The 26,725-nt window shown below is 32.5% G+C and overlaps 1 protein-coding gene across 2 annotated transcripts in view; it reads left to right on the top strand.

The window, feature by feature from the left end:
• LOC124369456 (endoglucanase F-like) overlaps positions 1-20,257 on the top strand; it is a 109,153-nt gene extending 88,896 nt beyond the window's left edge. For both annotated transcript variants that reach the window (XM_046827463.1, XM_046827464.1), the window contains exons 6-9: positions 2,438-2,600; positions 5,564-5,728; positions 17,429-17,568; positions 18,398-20,257. In XM_046827463.1, coding sequence (XP_046683419.1) covers positions 2,438-2,600; positions 5,564-5,728; positions 17,429-17,568; positions 18,398-18,632 — 703 coding nt within the window. In that variant the 3' untranslated portion in view covers positions 18,633-20,257. The remainder of the gene's footprint in view (positions 1-2,437; positions 2,601-5,563; positions 5,729-17,428; positions 17,569-18,397) is intronic.
• The last annotated feature ends 6,468 nt before the right edge of the window (positions 20,258-26,725 follow it).

Genomic DNA, 26,725 nt, shown 5'->3' on the forward strand with positions numbered 1-26,725 from the left:
GAAAGGCTGAGCAATATGTTTTGCGTTTTACTTTCATTGCAGAGAAGTTTATTAGTTGTGAACCATTTCTGAGTATTACTATGAGCTGCAGCCATTGTAGCCTTTAAACTTTCCAGATTATTATGATAGGAGAACAGAGTTGAATCGTCAGCATAGATAACAGAATTCATACCAACATTTTTTGATAAATCGTTAATTATCACAAGGAAAAAGAAGGGTCCAAGGACAGAACCTTGAGGAGCGCCTAAGGAAACATCTATTAATGATGATTGTGTCCCTCTTAAACTTACATACTGTCTACGATGTATTAAATACAACTCAATAATCTTCATATACTTTGAAGATATTCCATAAAAGTCTAATTTAGTTAAAATACTATTTAATGGAACACAATCCAATGCTTTACTCAAATCTAATAGAGATAGAGAAACTGGAAACTGACTGCTTATTTTCAAATGCCTGCAATGCCTCACAAACCATTTTGGTTACTGCAGCAACTGTTTGAACGGCTTGTCCTGAATCCGAATTGAGATTTAGAAATGAGGTTATTTGTTTCAAAATAATTACTAAGTTGATTATACATTATGGATTCAATGACTTTGGAAAAAGTAGGGACAACTGAGACAGGGCGATAATTTTGAGGAAGCCTTTTATCCCCTTTTTTGTAAATTGGTATGATTTTAGATATCTTTAACATATTTGAAAAGTAACCCCATTCTAAACATTTGTTTATTATGAAAGAAAGCGGCTCCTTAATTAAACCAATTGTTTTTTTCAATAAATGATTAGTAATCCAATATACAGTACATCAGAACTTTTAGAATTTGAGAATTTAGAAACTATTTTTTGTACATCTTCTGAATTAATATTTGTCCAATTAAAATAATTTTGATTGATCAGTCTATTTCCTAGTAAATCATAAATGTTAGTATTAGTGCCTGGAATTTGACTTGCCAATTCATCAACAGAATGTTTAAAGTGATAATTTAATTATTCAAGGTCAAGTGCGATGTCTCTAGTAGAATTTAGAGAGTGTTCTTGAGATATAACCTCCCAAGCTGCTTTGCACTTATTTTGTGCTTGGTCTATGTACTTGGCCTATGTACACAGGCTATTTTTTGGCAGAGGTTAGATGTGCCCTATAGCTTCTTTTACAAAAGAGATATGCATTGTAAGCTAACTCAGTCTGCTCTGATCCATTCCTCAACATGTTTTTATAAATATAATATAAACTTAACATATAATCTCTTTCCTGAAAAAGTTCACAATTGTGCCATTTTATTTTATTTTTTCTACAGTGTAGTTTACTATTACCTAGTTTTTTACTAATTAATGGTGAGCAAAAATGCCATAGATTGATATAGTGCCTAAAAGAACTATCAAACATTGTTGAAACCTTTATCTGTCCTAACTCAAAATCAGTGATCATATTCCACTTTTCTTTCTTCAATTCCTCAATAAAAAATTCAATATTGTTTACACTTTGAGAACGAAAGAATGTTCTAGAAAATTTGTTTTTTTATGTATTTAAGTCTAGGTTATCATATTTTAAACTAATTACAAGTGGAATATGATCTGCAAAGTGGTCATCTACAGATTTTACAGTATACAAATCATTAGAGAAATTTACCAATATATTATCTATGCAAGAGTTAGCTCTTGTTGGTGCCAAATAAGTACAGTAAATGTTGAGTGATCTTAATAAGTTTAGAAATAGAATCGAACTTATGCACACAATAAACAATACCCAGTGTAGTGCGTACTGTCTGATAGGCTATCTAAAGGTGTGCACAAGTGAGATAGTTCATCATCAACTGGATTCAAACACATCAGACAGTTTCACATGTCCACACAGATAAGGCTCAAGGCAGAAGATTAAGAACCATTTTTCCATGTGTGCCTTGTGGTAGACAGTGACTCTAAACTAGATATTGTTACTGCATGTGAAACTCAATGACACAAAGATCAAAGTAATATAATGAGGTAGGAATAAGTCACTTTGACCATTTTCTCTGCTAAATAATTGTTCAAGCTGCCATAAAAATATACAGTTTAATACTTAATTAAAAATTTAATGATCTGTAAATATAGATAATCTCCGGTCCCATGCTGTCATAACCCTTTTTCCTCTCTCTGTATTAGTAATCCATTTCCTGCAATGTTGTTGTTAGATTTTGAAACAACCTTTCACATAAGTGAATAAAACCATTTTATTTCACTTCCATACAAGAGTTGGGGGGTTTCAAATAACATTAAACAGGTATATGCAAAAGAAGTCTGGATATGCTTGCTTCCCAATGCATAATTTTTACTACTGTGTTAAGTTTTAATATAAGTGCTGAAGAAAATGCTGGTCTCCTGAAAATATATATATATATTGTTTAAGGTGGATATAAAAATTCATAGTGACAGCTGATGACATTTGTCTTTATAACAGATCGACAGACTATGGGGATGAGCTGACCTGGGCAGCAGCCTGGTTATTCAAGGTATCTTCCAAACGCTACTACCTGGATGAGGCCGAACACTACTATATGCAGTTCCGGCTGAAGGAACGGCCAAATGAGTTCTTCTACAACAAGAAAGTAGCAGGCGTTCAGGTCAGCCATTCACATTCACGACAATGTGGGTCATTCAGGACCAATTCATATTTTTACGTTGTATTTATAATGTCAAAATCTTAGTAAATATGCTTATAGAACTTCACAGTCCTGGAAAATAACTTTTAAGGGTCTTAAATTTCTTTTTACCTCAAAATAATTACAACAATCGTAAGATGTTATCATTTCATACATAATGTGTACAATACAACTGGAAAGTGAAACATGATTTACGAACATAATGTGCGTATAGTTATCACAACCAATAAGGAAGTAAAGGACACAGGATTTTTATGGACATTTGCCATTTTTCAGTGATACAAAAAGTTAATAACAAAATATGGGCAATATGGAAGATGAATTATATCTAAACTAAGTATTTCAGAAGAAGTGTTTGTGTTGAATATAATTATGAGTATTAAAATGTTGTTAGACTTTACACTAGCAAAATTTACTGTAGCAATTTTAATGGTAGAGTACAATTTCTGTACCTGCATGCAGGCCTGACCATGTCAAGCTTGTTTTTAGAGTTCATTGGCATAAGAGTTATATTTTACTTTTTAACAGGTTTTATTAATTTTTGGGAACATCTGAAATACTTTTATATAGTTTGTGGTTGTTTGTTCAATTTAGGTTTTGTGTTAAAAATGATGGCATAGTTTAAATGATGCCAATTAATAAGCTAATAACTTAATCAATAGTCCAATTTTAATTTGTATTAATTCTCCTGAAGATGTTATTGTTAGGTGTTTTACTATCAACTAAAGAAATGTATAATTTAAGATAGATAATTGCTGTAGAACAAGTTAAAAATGCAATACACATGGGTGCAGAAATATGTAAAAAACTGTATATGACTTGCATTCTCTATATCTGTCTAAAAAGACAATATTAGTTCAAACAACTCCACGGTCCTAGAACTGACTCTTTTGTCAGTTACAATGTCATTCATGGAGGATACGAAGACCGAAGAGGTTAGATTAGTTGCCCTCTGTTTCAATTTCACAACAATACTACATATAGTAAACAAATAATTTGTTTTGCAGAAAACTCAGATTTTAAAGTAGGTACGGTATTTTAATGATTCTATAGAATAATTCTACATGCATTATTTGTATGTTTACAAAAAGCAGATGTATGTTTATGAAAATCAAAATTATAGTGGAGACTTACATCTTCAAGATCTCCAGTAAAGGTATATTATGTAGGTAGTTTACCTCATCTCATAGTTGTAGGGTAGCTTTTATAATTTTGTTTATAAGGCAGTAGAAAGATACCTCTATTTCTATTACAATACAGCCAGATAATTCTTGAACCCACGGCCTATACAGTTAAAAATCTGTGTACTAGGTGAACCTGCCACCGTGATAGAATTATGCAGTTATCTATTCTATAACTAAAAATTTTACGTGTATATACACAGGGTGGTCCAGGAGGAAATGAAAACATTTTAACAGGTGATGGTAGACCTAAAAACAAGACAAAAAGTTTATGCAAACATATGTATGTAAATGCTTTGTTAGCGAGATAAGGCTAGCAAAAGATTTTGCCCAAATTTCCATTCTAAGGATTAAGTAAAAAAGGACTGAAACCATTAGTATGGTAATTAAGACAAACATTTGATCGTTCCATATGAATTTTCACCTGAAAAATTTAATAAGCTAGGTCCCAGAACTGTAAGTCCCTTAGTTTATATAATAACTTGCTTTAAAAACAAAAATTACTGTCATAATCATGTTTGTTACGTTTGAAGTGTTGTAATTTCATTAAGTGGCTAACAAATGCATAAAGCCATGAACAAAAATTGTAGAGAATTTAAATCTGAGAAAATTTATATAAATAAAGTCAATAACAAACACATTTTAATTTAATCAGTTCAAATTTATGAAGCTTATATTATCCTCCAAAAAAGTAACAATACTGTATTATCATAATAAACGATACAAAAATAATCTGATACAAATTAAATTTACCATCATAATACTTCTCTAAACAAAATATAACTAATTTAATTACATTATAAATAACGTTCAAATATTCCGCCATTACAGTCTATACACTTCTTAACACGCTTCTGAATAATTTGTGGCACTGTTGCAATAATATAGTTCTTTTCCTTTATGAGGGCAGCAGCATCAAAAGTTCAAGTTATTAGTTCATTTCGTGTATTACATTTCACTTTATAAACTTCACTTTTCATCCAACCCCATATTCAATAGTCTAGTGGGGTAAGGTCTGGAGACCTTGGTGGTCAGTTACTCTTCCAGCACTTATTAGTTTGTCTGCAAATTGTTCATTTTGAAGTTGTCTTGTTTTTAGATCTACAATCGCCTGTTAAAATGTTTTCCTTTCCTCCCGGACCACCCTTTGTATACAGTGTGTTCATAAAAGGGTGTCACAAACTTCTATGGTTGATAGTACTCATGATTCCAAACGGCTGATGCCTTTAAACAGAAAAAATGTTTGTTGTTCCCTGCTTGTGCAAGCATACCTTTAAAGTGGTTGTGCTCATTTATGAGTTGACCGACTTTGTTGAGGAATGTACCATTGGAATTGTTATAAAAATTGCAAAATAGTTGGTCAAGTGTAAAGTTTTTTAACTGTACTGGTTTTTTTTTTGTTATTTGACTTTAAAAATGTTCAACAGGCGCTTTATTGTTAATGTTAAAGCAAATTACACAATAATTGTTTCTTCTTTCTTCAATTTATTTCTACCTATGTGCAAAGTTTGGTATCTGTAGCTTTACTAGTTCTAGAGATATTAATTTTCTATACAAAATGGCGACTAGCAGCTAAATGACACATTTTCTTACCTATATTTATAGGACTTTTTTGTTTTGAATCAGGAGTACTATATCTATAGTACATGTCTATATTATAATTTAATCTCTTTCATAACATTACATTTTGTTGTATAATCTTCAAATGGACATTGTTAAATATGGCTTGATGTATATGGGCAGGTATTGCTAGCACAGTTGACCAAAAGGCAAGACTACGTGGAAGCAGGCAAGGCATTCTGCAACTTCACTGTTTTGAACCAGCAGAAGACTCCTAAGGGTTTGGTGTACATTGACAAGATTGGTACATTGTGCCATGCTGCCAACGTCGCATTCCTTTGTCTTCAGGTAATTGTTCTTTAGAAAACGTGTTTAAAGTACCATGTTTTATACTTTAACTATAACATTCCTTTGGGTATGAATGTTTAAAAATAAAGAAAACACACAAGGATGATGTGCCATATCGATGATCAGATGTAAAGTACTTCTATATTTAAATATGCAAGGATTGATTTCCTACAAATGAACTATTCATTGAAATGCTCTTCATAGTTGTATCTATAGTTTCAAAGTACAAAGAAACAGTGGTCAGTTCTACTTATTTTGGTATTCTTAAAATCAGTTCTTATTAACTGTTAACAAAATGTCTATCTAAACTACTCTATATTAAGGACGTAGCCAGTAAAAAGTTTTGAGGAGGGTCCAGTCGAAATTGATGGGCCTCCCCTGGATACATTCAATTTTTTTAAACTTTCAAATTTAAGAAGCAAAAGAGTGAATTGAAGTTTTTACGTCTTTGAATAGGTTGTATTGACAATTGGTATCCATAGTTTTGGAGGCATTGCTTTAGGAGGTTGTGCAGGATTAATAATTGAAATTTATTAAACTTATGTAATAATGTAATTACAAAAAAGACGCTTTTATTATCTGTAAAACACTGTACATAGTATAAAATGCGCATCGAGATATGATATGTCAAAGAGTTTTACATAAGTAAAATTTTTCTTGACTTCTGAGCCATGGTCCAGTACTTGCTCTGGAGAAACTGATAATTTCCGTAGCGAACAAATAGCAAAGTAAGTGCAGTCAACCACCCATTACCAATTTTGTTCCTCAAAAAGTACTTTACTCTTTTCAATGTTGAGAACAATCTTTCAGCAGTACATGTTGACACAGGAAGTGTCCCTAACACTTTTAACAAACAAAATATATTTAGGAAAAACTGTTTGTCATATATGTTGAGACACTTGGTAATTGTTGGATGTTTTAAAACAAATTTCTCATTTTGCCATTTCTGGCACAACAGAATATACTCCTCTTTAACAACTGAGGAATATGTCTCATGTTCAAAGTAAATTTGTAGACAATCTACTTATCAAAGTGGGCAGAAAAAGCATGATTGGGTTTGAGGGTTTCAAAAGATGTAATAACATTGCTTTGTGTTCAAATCTGCTATTAAGGTTTTTCAAAATGTCATCCAAAGCAGGGATAAAAATAGTTCTCCTAAAGTATTTTTCCAAATTCTGATGATTATGGTTGTCTCTTGTTGCTGTCTGACTGTTTATTATTCTTGGAAGTTCTAGGTCAGCACAAAACATAGTCCTGTATTCTTCTTGGGCAGACAGGAACAGTCAAGTAAATTCTTAAGTTGAATCTTGTCTAAGTTCTTGTAGCCTCTCAGCAATAGCTTTGGCATAGCCTAATGTAGAAATTAAGTCTACCTCTGTACTCTCTAAATATATTTCATAAGATGTTCACAATCAAAAGAGAAGCGATAAAAGTGCTTTTTTCTATTGCAGCTAAAAGAGAACTTCCTTTGCTTGTAACTGATTGAGCATAAGTGTTTATGTATGTTGTTAATACATTATTTGCATATGAATTGTTTCTAAACATATTACATACTTCAGTCAATGTACCAAGGCAGTTCTTGGTGCTCCTGTTGTTCAATGCATTTAATAGTACAAGATTTAACCAGTGGCTAGCACAGTGCACATATAATGCTCTTGGATGATCTTCAAATATGTGCCTGGGCACCATTCAACTTCCAACTCATTGTGTTCACTTCATCATAACCTTGGCCAACAAGATTTTCCATTTTGAGTCCAAGACTCTGACGTTGGTTAAGAATTAGAGTTGAAATTCCTTCAGCAGTCATATCAATAACTTTCACAAAACACAAACAGTCCTTGAGAACATTGTTTTCTGAATCAATGAAGCGAACACATAAAGACATTTGTTCATTGTCTGATAAATTCAGTGTCTTGTTTGCTATTAAAGTAAATACTCCAGCACCATTGGTTTTCTAACAACAGTTTCCTGGATTATGCTGACACAAATGTCTACAATTTCATTTTGTATAGTAGGGCTCATGTAAGTTGCATTTTTAGAACCGTTGATCAAATGCTCTCTTAGTTTCTCATCCCCTGCATTAGCTTTGAGCCTTGAAAGAGCCTTTAATTTCCCATCTTCAGACTTGGACTTATCCAATACAATCCAATACATCGTCATAACATTCATATTTGGAAAGTAAAATCTTTGTGCCTTTATAGAATAATACTCTAATATCCTGGATTTTAGTGTACTCTGCCTTTTAGACCATGTTATGGATTCATTTTTTTCAGAAAACGTTGACAATTTTTCTATTTTTAAATATTTAAACTCGGTGCCCTTCCTCAAATTGAAAACTAACGTTTTATTTATCATCTTGATGACGTTTAAAAATGTAGCTACCTTACAGAGGCAAACTTTTTTTATTTTATGAAAATGTGATATTTCACTCAAAGTTGGATAGCACAAGGTAGGAAGGCTTGGCCATCAAGCTCACCTTACATTATTCCTTTGAATTTTTATTTAGATTCAAAGTATAAAAGATTTTTAGCAATAGCACTGAGCTCTGTTGAATCAGATACAAAAGTTATTTGCAGGAGTGGGAGAAGTTCAGGTTCCATTTGGACTGCTGAAGGATAGTTCTTGGTACTCATGTCTAATTGAGATAAACTAAAGTAGAATTTTTAATGAGTTTTTGAAATCTATGTTCATTATATTTTTTACTGTGCGCACTTAGGTAAATAAATCAATTTAAAAGTGCCATGACTTTCTGTACATTCAGTATGTTATGCAAGTGGTTTTATACAAAACTGTTAAATGAGCTTCTCATATACATGGTTACTGTATATGTGTACTGTATGGCCATCTCTGTGTACAGATAAGTGGTAGAAATGGATTATCTTCATGAAAATCTTACACATTTCACATTGAGCATTACCAATTACTTTGAATGTTGTTGATATGATATTATTTTATATGAATGAAATTACAATAGACAATAGACAAGTTTCTTTATTGACATATTCTTAAAGAATAGTAATAGAGTCACATATTATTACAAAAAGTTAGCTTATAATGAAACAAAGTCAAGGTTTTTGTAGTCTCCATTCTCCATTGCAGGCGTTCAGAAACTCATCCAGTGTATAAAAAGGTTGATTTACTAGGAGGTTGTGCAGTCTTCCTTGTAGGGCATTCCTCTTCAATCCTTTCATTGTATCTGGTAGAGCATTCCACAATTTCCGGCCGTTGTAGGATGGTTTTTCTTCAAAGATTGCTGTGCGATGTGGGGGCAGAACGTAGTTAGTTGGATGACGAGTAATGTACGAGTGGAAGTCTTTCCCTGTTTGAAGACTCAGACTATGAGCATGTAGAATAACTTCTTGAATGTACAGAGCAGTGATAGTCTTTATGCCAAGGGCTTGGAAGGCTTGCCTGCAGCTTTGTTGAGGTTCAAGGTCAGCGAGGATTCTGATGACTTTTTTCTGTAGGATGAGCACCCTGTTGAGGTTCCCAGCAGAGGACCCACCCCATACAGCGAGCCCATACCTCATGTGCGTTTCTACTAGTGAATAGTAAGTTGTTTTTGCTGTTTCTAAATTTTCAGTCCATTTTATGCGCCGCACAGCATATATACCTGTGCTGATTTTTTTGCACATGCCATCCACATGCTCTGTCCAGTTTAGACTTCCATCCAGGATGACTCCTAGAAATTTAACGTGGTTTTCAATTTCTACGTCAGGTATTTTTGGAATGTAGTCTTTTCTTTTACTAAAATTAATCTGTATTGTTTTTGATGGGTTTACAGCCAAGTCATTTTTTCTGCAGTATGTCAGTGCTTTGCGCAGGGAGTTGCAGGCAGTTATATGCACTCCTTCTGCTGTAGCATCACTGATTAGGAGTGTTGTGTCATCAGCATACATAACACAGGTGGTGTTGTGGTCTTGGATGTATGCTGGGAAGTCATTGACAAATAAAACAAAGATGACTGGGCCTAGAATTGATCCTTGTGGCACTCCGCGTGTGACTGGTTGTGGGTTTGATTGAAAGGTGTTTTTAAGGCCATGTGTAGTGCTCTGTACTTCAACTACCTGTGTTCGCCCTGAGAGATAACTCATAAACCAACTGTTAGCTATTCCAGTAATGCCTAGAGATTTAAGTTTTTTTGATATGAGATCATGTCCTAGACAGTCAAATGCTTTGCTGTAGTCAAGAAGCAGAGCAGAGATGTATTTTTCTTTATCTATTTGGTCAATGATGTATTCAATTAGGTTGATGATAGCTGATGTGGTTGATTTACCTTTCAGAAATCCATGTTGACAACTAGTGGCTATGTTTAACTGCTCCAGGTGGTTCATAAGCCTATTGAGAACTACTTTTTCAATTATTTTAGAAAAGGTTGAAACAAGTGAAATAGGACGGTAATTTTTTATTTCAATCGTTGATCCTTTTTTATGTTTTGGATACACTTTTGATTGCTTTAATGCAGCAGGAAACTGACCAAGGCTGAAAGATGCGTTTATTATGCTGACCAAAGGTGGTATTAGCTCTTCAGCACAATGCTTTACAATTTTTGATGAGTATTCATCCATTCCACTTGACGGTTTAGATTTAAGGGAATTGATGACCGCTCTTACTTCTCTGTCACTTGTCAGGCTTAAGTTGAAAACAGTTTGGCAGTTGTCTGTTATGGACTGGTTGTTTGCATTGTTGTCATGATTTCCTACTGTGTGGTTGCTGAGTTTCAGTGTTGCTTCAGCAACTTGAGTGAAGAAAGTGTTGAAATGTTCTGCAACTTCAATTGGATTATCCATCACTTTGTCATTGATTATAATACGGCTTTGAGGTAGGAGTTCTCGTTGTCCTTTTCTTTCATTGTTAATAACAGTCCATAGGGCTTTGGTTTTGTTGGCGGCTGACTCAATGAAATTTGAGTTTGCATTTTGTCTTAGGGCTCTAAGTTTATTGTCATATTTTTTCTTCCTTTCCACCATAACTACTTTATCTTGGATATTTCCTGACATTTCGTATTCATACGATGATTTAAAAAAAGTATCTTTGAGGTGTTTTGACTCATTGTCATAGCACAAACTTTTATTTTTTGATTTCCTTTTACTTTTCTTCATGGAGCAAGCAATATCAAGTGATAATTTCAAGGTTCCTAGAAATATATTGTAGGCTGTTTCAGCGTCAGGAGCATTATGGATGTTGTCCCAGTTTTTGTTCAGTAGAAGGGATTTTAGATTGTCTAAATTGGTTTGACTAAAATGCCTTTTAAAGGAAGTCTGTGGCAGAGTGTTTATTTCATATCTATTTATCTGGCATATCTGAGCAGTATGATCAGAAAGTCCTGTTTGTATAATGGCTGTGTCAACGTTGTACTCAGGTACTGGTGTACTCCAATCAGCACTAGGTGTTTATTGTGTGCTTTTGTGTTGTCAAGAATATTTGACAGAACATTTAAACTAGCCCTTGTATTTTCTCTAGGTGATCGGTATACTCCCAGGATGTGTATAGTTTCACCAGTTGACTCTACCGATACCATAGCCGCTTCGCAGCAGAACTCTTGACAAAGGTGGGATATATCGATTTCTTTGGTCCGGTCTGTCAGTGCATCTTTTGCATAGATAGCTACGCCTCCCAGCTTATGGTCTTCTCTGCTGAAGTTTGCTATTAAAGAGTATCCTTGAAGATTTGTACTCTCTAATTCCCTACTTTTGAGGCCATGTTCGGTAAGGACCAGGATACTGGGATCTGTATTGTTAAGCAGATGATTTAGCCTATCAATCTTCTTATCTAGTCCGTGAATGTTTTGATGCAGTATGGTTAGATTTTTCCTGGAGCTTTTATTAAGTTTGAGTTGATGAAGTACCTGGTTTTGAATTTGTCTTCTTCTGGTAGGAGTGAACTAAAAAATGTTTATGAGGTTCTGGCTGGAATTCCGGTATGATTGTGGGAACTGAAGTTTGGGAGGTTTCATTGTGTAAAAACCTATTAATTTTTGGGTTTTTAGGTAAATGAAATTCCTGGATGTTAGCTTTTTCAGTGGCTTTTGCCATTTAGAGGGAGACGCTAAACTTGTTTGTCTTCTTAATCCATTTTTGGCTCATTCCTGTTGTTGATGAAGGGTTTTGTTTTTTCAGTGGTGTAGTCCGCATATGTTTCAGTTTTTTTCTACAGGTTTGACTGACTCCTGGCGTAGTTAAACTTAAATCTGTCATGGGTAAGGCAATAGAGGACTCCGCCTTTGTTGTCCTTGTAGATAGAATCAGTTTTTGGCTGCAGGTTTGACTGGCTCCTGAGGTTAGGGATTAATTTTGTTCTATTGAGGGTGTGGTCAATATGTTTTCCAGTTTTTTCTGCAGGTTTGGCTGACTCCTGGCGTAGTTAAACTTAAATCTGTCATGGGTAAGGCAATAGAGGACTCCGCCTTTGTTGTCCTTGCAGATAGAATCAGTTTTTAGTTGCAGGTTTGACTGGTTCCTGAGGTCGGGGGTGAACTTTGTTCTGTCGAGGGTGTGGTCAATATGTTTTCTAGTTTTTTACTACAAGTTTGATTGATTTCTAGTGTAGTTTGATGCGTGGTGGGCATATTCAAAGTGTTATTTATTTTTTGGCAGCAGGCACTTGAAGCTAAAGTTTTAATAGTTAGGTCCATTTGAGCAAGCTTTGAATTCATCTCTGATATTCCCAGTAGTACAGCGGTTTGATTTGCCTCAAACACTTGGGCATCTTTTGTGGGAGATGACGTCTGAGTAACCGAGTCCTTACAGATTGTAGCCGTTATTTCTATGTTTTGGATTTTTTCTTGCAGTCTAGAGTACAAAATTACAGTAGATCCTCATCAGTCTGGATTACTGATATTTAGAGGACTATACTATAGATGAGCCGCTTTGAAAGCGACCTGCACGAAGATTTCTTATGCATAGGGGGAGGGAGAAGGAGGAGGAGCTCGACTATGCCTAATGCCACCCCCTCTTTCATTGCTCAATCTATTTCCTTTACAAGATACAAGTGGGAACCGAGTGCTTTGCTTCCCTGCGTTGGTGTTTTGGATCATCATGCTTTGTTTTGTTATTATTGTTGTTATGGAATAAAAAATATTATTATTTATGTTAAGAATAGTCCACTGCATCTATTTAATATGTTAGTATGATTAAGAAGTATTTTAACAAATGTTTATTGTTAAATAGCTGTTATTATTACTGGGTTTGTAAAACAGCTGTTATGTAACACATACCCTACAAGTGGCAAAGTGGCGACAGAGTAGTGGTTGGTAAGGAATGTGGAGGTGGAAGTGACTCCGCGCTTCTTCTCCTTTTCCACATCTGTCTGTCTCTCTCTCCTTCCCCCCCCCACACTGTTCACTTAACAGGTCGTTTCCAAAGCGGTTCATCTATTTATTGTTTGAGTTTTTCATGATGGATTGGATACTTAAATGTATATTAACCTAATTGTTTCTATTCTTTATCCGTAAATTTTATCATTTAATTATTAATATCTTAAATTTTTAGGTTCAATTAAATTAAATTCAAATTAACTTTATTCAAGACTCATACAATGTACACATATAGTATAAATACAGAATAGCGTCAACCATTATATTACAATATCCATTTAGTGGCTACATAAATCATTAAATAAAGAAGTTTGCCTCAAAATGTTATGTAAATGACAAAACTGATTTTACAATTTGGCTACTATTTATAATATGTCATATTAACTACTAAATTGTTGGATGAACTAAGTTACCTCAAAATATTCTTTAAATAAGTATACTGATTTTTCAATTAAAAATGAAACTTTATTTTAAATATGCAAATTTGTGACATTTTTAGAAACGTTTTTGGAAGAAATAACAAGAATTTGGATCCTATAGCTGTGGGTTTTTATTAAAAATTTCTAAGTTATGTTTTGGGATTGATGGATAATTTCTATGGCGAGTGTTATAATCATGATTTGCTTCTAATTTAAGTATACTATCTTCATTTGATTTCACAAGCATGATAGTTTGAAAAATATATAGACCATACACGGTAAGGATTCTTAATTTAGAAAAATGCTGTTTGACAGATTCATTGCGTTCCAAATTTAACATTATTCTAATAGCTTTTTTTGTTGGTGAAGAATTCAGTCTAGATTTTTTTTTTGTAGCTCCATACATGCTTATACCATAGACATGTGTGAATTGATTAATGCAAAATAAATAGTTTTCAAGGTTTCAATATTATATACCCTTGACATTTGTCGTAGAGCGTAAAGACCATAGGACATTTTATTTACTACATGGTTAACATGTTTATCCCAACTTAAGTGTTGGTCCAATATTAGTCCATGAAAGTTTTCTACTTGATTCAGTTTTGAATTTTCTAGATAAATATTTGGCTTTAATTTTGATCTAGTTTGTTTTGTACAGAATGAAATACAATTTGATTTATTTATATTTATTAGGAGATTTTTAGTTTCTGAAAATTCTTTTACAGTTGTAAGACTTAAAGATGATTTAAGCTCAATTTCTTCTTGACTTTTACCTGAAATTGTGATGTTGGTATTGTCAGCGTAGAGGCACACTGACCCATCCACCTGTATCACACCCAGCAACCCCTTTAAATAGCAAAGAAATAGAAGAGGGCCAAGTATAGATCCATTTGGGACACAATGTTTTATAGTTTGAAGGTTTGAATAAAAATTTTGTGTATATTTATATTTGCTATTTAAATAACTAAAACTATTTTGAATTTGAATACATTGTTGTCGTTTTTTAAATATGATTTGAACCATTCATGTTCCTTACTCTTAATACGAGTACTCCTTACTCGTATTTAAATTGTAAAGTACCTTAAGTAATTCATCGTGGGACACACTGCCAAATGCTTTGGAATAGTCAAGGAAGATTCCAATGACTTTTTCATTCCTGTCAACCAAATCTATTATTAATTCAATTAAATTAACACCTGCAGTTATCGTAGATTTTTGTGGTCGGAAACAATGTTGCTGATCATCCAATATGTGATTACTTTCCAGGTAATCCAAAAGTTGATTATATACTACTTTTTCAAACATTTTAGAAAATACAGGTAATAAAGATATAGGTCTGTAACTTGTTGGACTATTTAAATCCCCCTTTTTATAGAGTGGAACAACTTTAGCAATTTTTAATTTGGATGGGAAAAGGCCAGATATTAATGATGAATTGATTATGTGGGTTAATGGTTTGGAGATTATTGGAAAAGACTGTTTAATAAGGGTGATTGGTATATCATCAATTCCTGTTGAGAATTTGTTTTCAAAAGCCATTACAATCGTTTTTAAAATTCTTTCATCAACCTCTTTAAATTTGAAAATATTTTAAGCTTGAGGCGGTTTTTCATGACCCGATTGATTAACAAAATCTTTCTGAATATTTGGAAGCACAAATCTATCAACAAAATTTATAAAAAAATCATTAAATATATTACCAACGAGAATTGGGTCTGATATGGATGTGTCATCCTGGACTAATTGTATGTTATTAGTGATTTTGGTGCCATTGTTGATTTCAGATTTGATAATTTTCCAAGTTGATTTTGACTTATTTGTAGATTTCTTAATTTTACTGTCAAAAAACCTTTTTTGTCATTGTTTATTTGAATTTTATTTTCAATTTCAGTTGCTTAATTAATTGTTTTAAATCATTAGTTTTTCAAACCGTATATGTTTTTTCCAATTGTGCAATTTTTTCCTTTTTAATCTTTACATCATCTGAAATCCAACTATTTAAGTTTTTCTCTTTTTCAACAGATAATAATTTAGGAAAGCTAATTTCAAAAACATGAACAAATATTGAGTAAAAAACATCATACTTAGTTTCTACGCTAGCCTGGTAAACTTCTAACCAACTTTCACTGGCCAATAGCCTTGTAATTTGTTTATAACTAGATATCTTTTAATAAAACAGCACCAGCACCGTCTTTACTAAAAACTATTTAGGTTTTACTAAACTTTTCTTAACAAAGTTAAGAACTTTATTACATTTATCAATTGGTCAGCTACAAAATTATGATAAGTTGATGTCTTTGATAAACCTGCTGTTATTTAGTGAAGCATTAACTTTTGAGACTTGCTTCTGTCCCCCTTTTAATAAAGTTCACATTTGGAATTGGCACATTTCAGCTCTTGCTTGATTCATAATAGTATATAAAGATGATATGATTTCATGACTTTTTATTTCATACTAATAGAAAAACACATATTTTAATCGGTAAAATGAAAAAACTTGAAAACAGTCCAGACTGTTTGGGACTATCACTCTTTACCACTGCAATGAATATTCAATACAAATTGAGACATCATATTAATATTTTTTTATAGATAAAAAAGGTGGTATCACCTTCTCCGATAGGCGTTATCGACACTACCCCAAGGATACATTACCACATCCAAGTTTCCATCCAAATCTGGGAGGTTTTATGGCGACTCAGAATAGTTTTCCTCATACCTTATGGTTAAAAATCCTCTAATCAACCCCACATATGTGTAACTAAAATGATGCCCGAGTTTCAGTGTTCATTGATCACTTCGGGACGTTTCACATAAGGTGGGATAAACAGCCGCTTCTATCAGGTCTTCTCAAGGGTCTCAGACATCCATCCTGTATCTTGTGCGTCAGAACAGACCATATGAATGCATTAACTACATTCTAATCAGTCACGCTCAGGAGCATATTATCAACACGTAATAAAAAATCCCCAAGGTCTATATTGAGAGCTCTTCTTTCAACCGTTAACCACTCACGTGTAAAAAATGTATACTTAGCATTATTGATCTCATCCACGCAATACATACTCATTGGATTTTTTACTTTGTGCATTCAGTGCAGTTACAGGCAAAAGTAGCTGTGACCAGTATGGAACTGAGTGAGGTAAAAATTTACTTCCACGTTTTTCAGCAAGTCTTCTTGTGCCTTGAGATGGACCTTCAGAATTTGCTATCAGGTGAAAAACATTTCAACTGAAAGTCTATTGCACCATCTTAAGAGTAAATTTTGTGATTTTTTTGCTTATTTGATGTTCTTAATTCCACATTTTTCTACATTTTTTCCAGATCCTAAAAATGCTGACCTACACTTGCTTAATAGCAAGTGTTGCATAGACTGACCAGTCATTACTGACAATAAAATGAAATGTATCTCAGAGCACATATTTTGAAAACCATGAGGGTAATATCTTGTAGCAAATTCTGTGGCGGCTCTGAAACATTTAATAAATTAGTGAATAGATTAACTAGGTGTGTACGTTCTATTGCTTTGAAATATTTCACCAATGGAGATACTGTACAGTAATTTCTGTTAATGTATAATAATTCCCATTACTACATTAAAAATAGAAAATAAAGAGAACCCATAGTAATTAGACAAACTTTTGAAATAAAAAAAAATATATATAGATCTAGAAGGAAATAAAAGAAGAATCAAAATTAAGAATCAATATAAAAAATGTTGGTATTATAATTAGAAGCATATATCTGATTGGAATTAACCTTCTCCTAGTTCACATCATAGTTAAAAATCTATTTTATTAAATTTGTGTTTTTTGGAACCCTAGAGAACTCTAAGTCTGCAGTTTAAAAGACTAACCAATGTTTCATATCACCAGAAACACAAAATCATCCAGGCTGTGTAGGTGTTCATCTTACATCTCTATTTCTTTATACTCTTTGACAAACTTACTTAAACTTCTGGGTCAGTTGGCAGATGAAGGTGTTAATGCAGATCTGTATCAACGATTCGCTAAGCAGCAGATTGACTATATGTTGGGCAGCTCTGGTCGCAGTTATGTGGTTGGCTATGGAGAGAAGTATCCAACCAGACCACACCATGCTGCAAGGTGACCACTTTAACTCTGTTATTCTCCGCTACATTCATATTTTCTGTTTATTGTTTTTGTCAATATTTAGAGTTCAGTGAGAGTATTGTAAAATAATGTTAATTAAAAGATATCTATGCATAAGTCTGGTTCTCACAAATTAATCTATACTATACATGATGAAGTAGTTGGAAATTTCGTAACAGGTTTAAACATTAAACACAAAAGGAGATTCAGTATTATTTGCAACTGTCTTTTTTCTTTTCCTTTTGTTTAAGGTAAAATGAAAGAATCAGTAATATATAATTAATTATTATTTTAATTTTAATAATGTAATTATGACAATGCACCAACTTGTGGTTGCTCTGTGGCATTTGTATACGAGTTATATGCGAAAATAAATAATTTTAATTTGAGTTTATAATAGTTTAACTGTTTTTCATATTGGGTTGGGTACCAATAAAATGAGAATATTTCAGTCAAGTTCAGGTATCCAAAAACGATTGGATATTACAAATTAAATTCGGTTAATAAAAATAAAGTTCAATATCTGGTTAGGTATTTATATAAACTACTAGGCACCTAAATAGGTGAAGTCTAAATTCAAATGTCAAATCTAATATTTTAAAGGGGCAATGTTTAGTGTTGTTTATAAAGGTTAATAATAATTTTTATTTACCAACCAGACTAGTTTGATTTTGTAAATGGAGAAAAGAGTCGAGAAGTGAAACCCAATACTCCATCACTAGTTTTAACCTTTATTAAGTACGGTAAGTTAACAGTTATTATAACCATACAATCATATTGTACATGACTGATCTGTTAATGATGGACTTAACTTATGTTGTAGCTCATGTCATATGATGCCTGAACCGTGCACCTGGACCGAATTCGGTTTGGACAGACCAAATCCCCAAATTCTTTATGGAGCTCTTGTTAGTGGTCCAGACGAGAATGACTTCTATCAAGACAAGCGGGAGGATTATGTCTATAACGAGGTGACACTCGACTACAATGCAGGATTCCAGTCTGCAGTTGCAGGCCTGCGTCATCTGCAGTTAAAAGGAATCTCTCTTCTCAGATAGAACAAGCCCTCTCTGCTTGAGCAGAGCAACTACCAAGAGTCGACCCCTGTATACCAAGAGTCTGAGGGGCGATCGTCTGCTTTATCAGTCACTTCTGTATTTCTGCTTACTTTTGTCATCTTGTTTGTCTACGGTACTCAAAATACTCTTGATTAACGTAGCCAACATTAAAGCATGAAATTGTATTAGATTTAACTTTACATTTTGTTAACATTAATAATGCAATTGGTTTTAATTCTTAAAATGGAGTCGTAAAGACTTGAATTTGATCTACTGATGTACTCTTTACTATGTGAGTATTCTATTTGTCGTTCAAGCCATTTGTCACTAAAGTGCAAATGCATGAAACATTTGGTGTTGTTTTGTTTCTGTACGCATATATTTTATATATGTTTCCCAATATAATAAATAGAAACTTTAACATTCCAAAATTGTTTGTTCTTAGTGTTATTAAATTATATTATGGTGGGATGTACTGTGCAATTGTTGTGCTGACTTTGAAGATATGAAGATCTGAAGTTAGTTAGAACGGATTTCCTCCTCCATCTTGCTCACAATGTTTGCTAATAAGTGTCTAATAATATCAAATGCTCCACTAGAGTTAGAAGTATAATCTAGATTTCCAGAATGTTTCGGATTGCATTTTTATACTGTAGTCAACTAAGTGTCAAATTAGTTAATAAAGAAACTAAATGTTTTAGTAGGTTACATTGTTTTTGAGTTTTTATGAGTTATATTTAGGCTGCTGAAATCACTTACAATAATTAATGTTTGTTCGATGTCTTGATGGCAAATTGTTGATGTATTTTATGGCTACATAATTATTCTTATATAAATTATTATATATCATCAGGAAAACGTTGTTGCGTAATGGTTGTTACAAATGTTACTCGTCTATGTAGCCTTCTAATTTTTCATTCTACTCACTTATTCTATTAATAAACATTTTCTTTGAAAGTTGAATTGGAATTAGAGGAGGATATAGTAAATTTAAAGCTTTCATTGTCGCATTATTTTTAAATTGTTTAATATAAGTGATAATATAAAAGTTCCCTGTGATCGTGATTTGTAGTTTTTCGGGCAGTGAGTGCTTAAATGTGTACTAGAAATTTTACACACAGAATGTGTAAAATATTTTTAAGAGTGTAGTTTTTATACTTAAAGAGAAGGGAATTTATAATTTCATTTTTCATGCAAAATGTATAATTTAAATTGGTACCAGTAGTTATTAATTACCACTTTGTTGCCAGAAGTATTCTTTGCCTTAAGTTTAAGATATTTTCCAGTAAATTATTTAAGGAAAAGAAAAAAAATTTACTTCTTTCGTTTCGGATTGTAGTTCTAGTGTAGGACCTATACACTTGAAATTATAAGTATTGTGATATTGGATTTTACAAGTTTATGTTTCATTTTTAGGTTCTGAGACAAAGTACCTAGAGACAGTACGTAAACAATACTTCTATACAGTATATGAATATTTTTTTACATGAAGAACATTCTTGATACAATGTATGATCCTAGATCAATCCTATTTTATTTATTTTCATATAAAAAATAACCATGTTGTTGTCAGCAAATTATTATTAGTAGTATTTGTTGTGTAAATAAAATCTCTGAAAATATGACTAGTGATTTAATTTTATTGGCCCTTTTTGAGATTTGCTGCAAGTAAAAATAAATACATTACAAATGTAGTGAAGTTTCATTAAAATAAGGTAAGGATTTTAAAATGCCAAACATTTCCCTACCTGCATAGGTAGTAATAAACAGAAGAAAAATGGTGTGATTTGCTTTGATATTAACACTGTTGAAAATTGTTAAGCCAAATAACTAAAAACCAGTATTTCAAATCAGTTATATAAACTTACAAGATGCTAACTGCTTTGCAATTTTAAAGGTACTTTTTAACCACTTTAAAGGTATGCTTGCACAAGCCGAGATAACAATAGCTTATACCTCTCAACTGTGACACATTATTGTTATTCCCAGTTGTGCAAGCAAACCTTTTAATGTTAGATATAATATTGATGTTAAGACAAACAACAAAGTAACTGATCAACAAGCTACAGTTGGTCAAATGAGGAAAGAGAAGTACTAGTATGTGCATCAATGCTCCGCTCTCCAGGTAAACCGAAATCACTAAGGAAGGTTGAACTTGAAACTGGTGTTCCATAGTTTTCAGTACAGAGAATAATGAAAAAAAACAAAATTAAATTTTACAAAATTCACCTAGTCCATAATCTTCTTGAAGATGATCCGGACAGGAGATTGGAGTTTTGTTCTCGTATCATCGAGTTTCCTAAGCTAGATCCTAATTGGCATCCTCAAATTACTTTTTCAGACGAGTCCACTTTCTACCGCAATGATGCTGTAAATACGCTTAATTGTAATTATTACAGTAATCCACTTATTCTCGAACAGACTCTGATCAAATCAAAAGGAATTATTGTTTGGGCAGCTGTCAGTTGTAATGGGGTGCTATCTTATAACATTTCAGACAGTACAATGACTGGGAATAGGTATGAACAGGTTTTAAATGAACAGGTCTTGCCTCATTTTACGGTTCCAGAAATGGATCAAGCAATCTTCCAACAAGCTAGTGCTCCTCTTCATTTCACAAATCCTGTCAAGCGATTACTAAATGACAACCTTCATGGCTGTTGGATTGGTCGTGGAAATGATTTTTTAGATTTGCCACCTCGAACCCAAGATTTAACTGTGTGTGATTAATTTCTATGGGGTTAATTAAAAGAACAAGTTCATACTCGTAGCTTCAATAATGATGAGAAATTAAAACAATCAATTGAAGAGGAGCTTCTCTGGAAGCCGCAGAATTTCTTTATAAGAGCTTATGATTCATTTGTTAAGCGCTGTTATCAATATGTCACTGTGGATGGATTATAGTTTGAATAATTGTGGACTGTAATTAATTGTAGGTTTTTTTAATAGGCTATGTTCTAATTTTCTGGTTGAAATGCTTTATTTCTCTAGAATATGATAAATAAATAATTTTACAAAACCAAAAATACTGTTTTTGTTTACTGTTTTTAAAGTATAGTTTTTCAAAATGCCACCATTTTGTTCAACAATTGCTAGAGAGCTGAAATTTTCACAGAATATTTTTGAAACCTATTTAATGGATTGTGTAGAGTTTGAAAGTGTTCGGTGCATAAATGGGCAAGTAATATAAAATCAAATGTTTAAACCTCTTTGCGGGACACCCGGTAAGTATCATTGTTGATCAGATTGTTAAGGTTTAAACAAAGACATTTAAAAATGCTGTAATGGATCTCATGTAAATGCCAACATCTCTATCCCGATTATAGGACTCCTGAGCTTATCATAGTGTAATGATTCTTGATTCTTTATAGTACATTACGTGGTTATTATACATATTTCACTAAATTTGGAGAATTATTATTTGTTATTACTAAGAAGAATGCTACAATTGTATTAAAATGCAGGTTTTTTTCAAGTAACTTGTAAACAAGAAGAGATAGAAATGAAGTTTAAATTTTAAAATGTTTATTTTTAAATGACTTTTAATTTTATGTTCAACATGACCTACGCTCTCATTTAAACATTTTTGGAAATGGGGCTACAAAGTTTTCCAGTTTAAACATTTTGGTGCTGTGGAAACAAGGAAATCTTGCAAAAACAGTTTTAACAGTTCTAACAAAAATAATTGACACTTGCATATTTAAAAACAAAAGTACCACAATAAAAAAAAACTCAACAAAATTTCCAAACAATCCCTGCCACTGAACAAGATATTATTTAATATTAATACTAAATTGTTCAGCATTCATGACCTATCTCATTTTTGAGTATACCATGTATTTTAAATGTGACAAAAACAATTTTGAGATGTTCACTGTATGAGATTTATTAGGGTTACAGTTTATTGCATCATTGTTTGTCAAACCGTTCAACACCAGGAGATTCTGGGCGTGTGGTTCAAAACACCCTGTGTGTGTGTGTGTGTATATATATTATATATTTCTTTATTATATACCGACATACATACCAAATTTTATTTAATTACAAACCTTGTGTGAAAATGTAATAGCTGCATTAATGTCATATCAAAGACTTCATTCTTAAACTACAATTAAGTCTTGTTCTGCTTTGTCATTATTGGACTGGTCAAGGAAGACAAGGAACCTTCTCATGAGATCTGCATTCAATGTGTCAGTTGGCTGAATGATTATTCTCACAAAATACAAACACTACCTATCCAGTAGTTTCTTGGGTATATAGTGTCAAATTTCAGATTAAAACTAGACAAATGAATATTGCCCCTTCACTAGATATTGCACTGAGGATTTTACCTAGTGCCTATTACATCTATAATAATGTAGCCATAACAAGGAGAAGATGTTGCAGATATACTAATTATTTTTTTGACCATTTTTTTATTTCTACAAGGCATTTGACAAACAAACTTCAACGTCAACTCTTTTTGAGAAGATTCTGGCTTGTCGATTTTCTCCTTATCTTATTCTCTGATTAAATTATAACTTTTTGAAGAAACATAGTACGATTTTATGGAGGGTATTCTGAAAATTTTTATACCAATTCAGGGGTACTTCTAGGCTCCAATTTGGACCCTCTTTTTTCTTACTGTTAGTAATGACACATCTATTCTGAACTGTGGTATACACATTTAAGCTGATGATCAAGGGAATGACAGACCATTTAATTCTGTAGTAAGTCATCAACTCTGTTGTAGAATCGGAATAAATCAATCACATGCCCCTTAACCTCAGCAAAACAGGGGTACCTTTAGTTACAAAATGAATGCTTCTTTCTTTTAGGATATTAGTGGCAGTAGGAAAGAGAGAAAGTAAAATATATAAAATCTTGATGTTCTCCTAGATTCTAAGTTGATGATTTTTAACAGATTCTTGATCTGAACCCTTCTTGATTATGTTATACTTGACTTGAATAGTAATGCAGAAGTCAAAACTCTACAAAAGAATGGTCATTTTGTGGATGGTCTTGAAGTTTTCTGAGCTTGTTAAAATAGATCAATAAAAAGATATATAACTCGGTACTCTTTCTGCTTCTGTACTATGTAAGTTTTGTCTTTATAAATTATACATGTTCAAGGTTTATGATAGATCCATAAGCTAGTCCTCATTTTGGAGTATGTAATCTGATAATTAGGTTCCCTGGTATTGCAAACACTTTTCATCATTTGACAGTCATGCAGAAAGAAATGTGTACATCCCCCTGGCAGATAAAAGGTAAATTGTGTTAACCTACTGCGTGATAGGCATGAATGATGCTCAGACTAATCTAACGGTTGGACATGCACCATCATAGAACTCATTTTTATCAGTGTAGAAATGAACTTCCATGGAAAATTAAAAATGTACAAATGAAATCTTTCTTAAGATATCTTGCCATATTTTGGTTCAGCAACTTGGGTTTTATAGCAATGTTCAAATAAAAGTTCCAATAAGCTAGTGAGGGTACTACATTGTAAGAGTCTGAAGTCAAATATTGTCACCTAATTTTAACATTGACCTCAGTATATTATATTTTCTTTTTACTCTGTGAATATAAGTGTCACTTGTTAAAATCTCACATATTTATTTATTCAGATATTGTCTCATTTCTTTCATAGTTACCCATAAGACCGATGTAAAAATATTCGCTAACACTGTTAAATCCCATGGAGTAAAATGCACCTTATTGGAACTCAGTGTTCCTCACATAAAAATGAAGCTTCATGAAAAATTTCAAGTCTATAGGTCAGTTCATTTACAAGATATCATCCGGACAGACATACAGACAGAAACGAAATTATTCCAGTCCCACAAGTGATATGCTTCGCTAAAGCTCAGCTAATTAATGTTTAACTAAGTTTGTATTTTAAAAAATAAAGGAAACAGTGATATAGTTAATAAATCACATGTATACTGTATTCTGTACCTACACTAATATATATATATATATATATATATATATATATATATATATATATATATATATACACACACACACACACAGACAGGCCCATACTCAGAATGGAATGGTTTTTCCGAACAATTTTACCATGGTATGAGCCTTCAGGGGGAAAAATTGTCCCGCCACATGTCTATTTGAAAAGACCGTGATGACAGTTGTGGAAAATATTCTTCCAGGGCCTGCCTAAGCTGAGTACGGCTTTGCATATACATCTAATTATACACATACTGTAATAATACGTCATACATTCAGTGAAAGGAAGGATGAAAATACTAATTAATAAAATAAAATAATTGTACATTTAAAAACAGACAATTGTTTTGTATTTTAACTCCCATTTTGATAACTGATATTAGTATAGTAGCTGTACATCAAATAAGGGTAGAAGCCAGATTTTTTAAAGATCCATCGCAGTGGTACAAAATATTTTAATCATGTTTTAACTTAGTATATTCTGTAATCAAGATTATGAATGACCAATCTGGTAATGGTAAATATGTTCGTTCTATCTATAAATATAAGTAATGAAACTGCTGAGAAGTATTATTGATTTATACCAACTGCTCATAGAATATTTACTATACACATTTTTGTGCTAATACGTAAGTACAGTAAATTATAAAATCACAGCACAAGCATCAACTGTAAGACCTGATATAAATCAGCTATCCAAGGATGAAATGTTAATTTCAACTTATGTACATAATTTATTGTGTGCTTCATTCTGGATACATTGCACACACATGTGTATGATACACCTATGAAAGAGATCTGAACGCATATCTCAAAACATAGTGTTACTGATTTCTTGTATCACTGAACAATGACAAATGTCAAAAAATCCTGTTTTCTTCACAATCTCCCATTTGTTTATACTTTTCATTATTATATGTAATCCATTAAAATATTCAAATACGAGTATATATATATATATATAATATAATATTGTAATTTTTCTGATAGTTATAGCAGTACATCCTTTCATGACAATAGATTTCATACATATCGTAATAAATATAGTACTATATACATAATATTATATATACACATAATATATATATATATAATTGTAGTATATTTATTAGTAAATATCAGATATGAAATCTATTCTCGTGAAAGGATGTGCTGATTTTTATTTGTATATAATCTGAGGAATATTTGATTGCACAGTTATATAAGCAACAATTGAATAAGTAATGACAGTTCCAACATCTATTGGACAAGAATACACTTACAACCGTCATTAAAATTTAGTTTAAATCATAATCTCTCATTTAGATTACATTTTTTCTGTGGGTATAGTGGTATAACAATATTATTCGTTCTTCAGTCATTAAACAAAACTGAAATCTACATACTCATACTGAGCTGTAAACTTAGCATTAATCAACTTCTATTTTCCAAACAGTTTAGCTTATGTTCAACCCATTGTGGATTATGGACAAGCAGAGATGGCTCTTCCACTATGTATGCCGTGCCATTAAGACTGTTCAGAGCTGACTAATTCTCGTACTGGCTATAAATGTGACTACAAGAGTGGGATTTTCCAATATTATGAGTGAGAGAACTCGTCCAAAGATCTATCCAGTTCTTTCTTTATATGCCATTTCCATCTTCCCCCATAAATGTAGATTTTTTTTGCAGGGGAATGTGTTGGATTGGTCTGCAATGCACTGAATACCTCTAATACTATACCTAGAGGGATTATGTTACGAGGGGTTTAGCTAGAAACAGTTTCGTCCTTCATTCAGACTATCACACTTTTACATTTGCAGTTTCGTCCTTCATTCAGACTATCACACTTTTACACTTGCAGTTGGCAAACTAGTGCAAAATAAATTATGATTGAGCTCATAATTTCTGTGGATAGCTCTGGAGGAAATTTAGAATTTGAGTAGTTTAGAAGGTAAATGGATCCTGGGGACTAGGTAAGGATAAAATTCTTGCGATTCCAAACCCCGAGATCCTGTCTTTATAAAAGCACTTGTAAGTTCTAGAAGATTTATACTATACTATCTATAGAATGTTAGCAAATAAATTATATTTTGTAAAATATTTTGCCAAAGAACATAGCTTCGTTTTTAAGAACACAAAAAGGGAACATATTATCAACGCTA

The sequence above is a fragment of the Homalodisca vitripennis genome, chromosome X, assembly GCF_021130785.1.
Source record: "Homalodisca vitripennis isolate AUS2020 chromosome X, UT_GWSS_2.1, whole genome shotgun sequence".
Lineage (NCBI taxonomy): Eukaryota > Metazoa > Arthropoda > Insecta > Hemiptera > Cicadellidae > Homalodisca > Homalodisca vitripennis.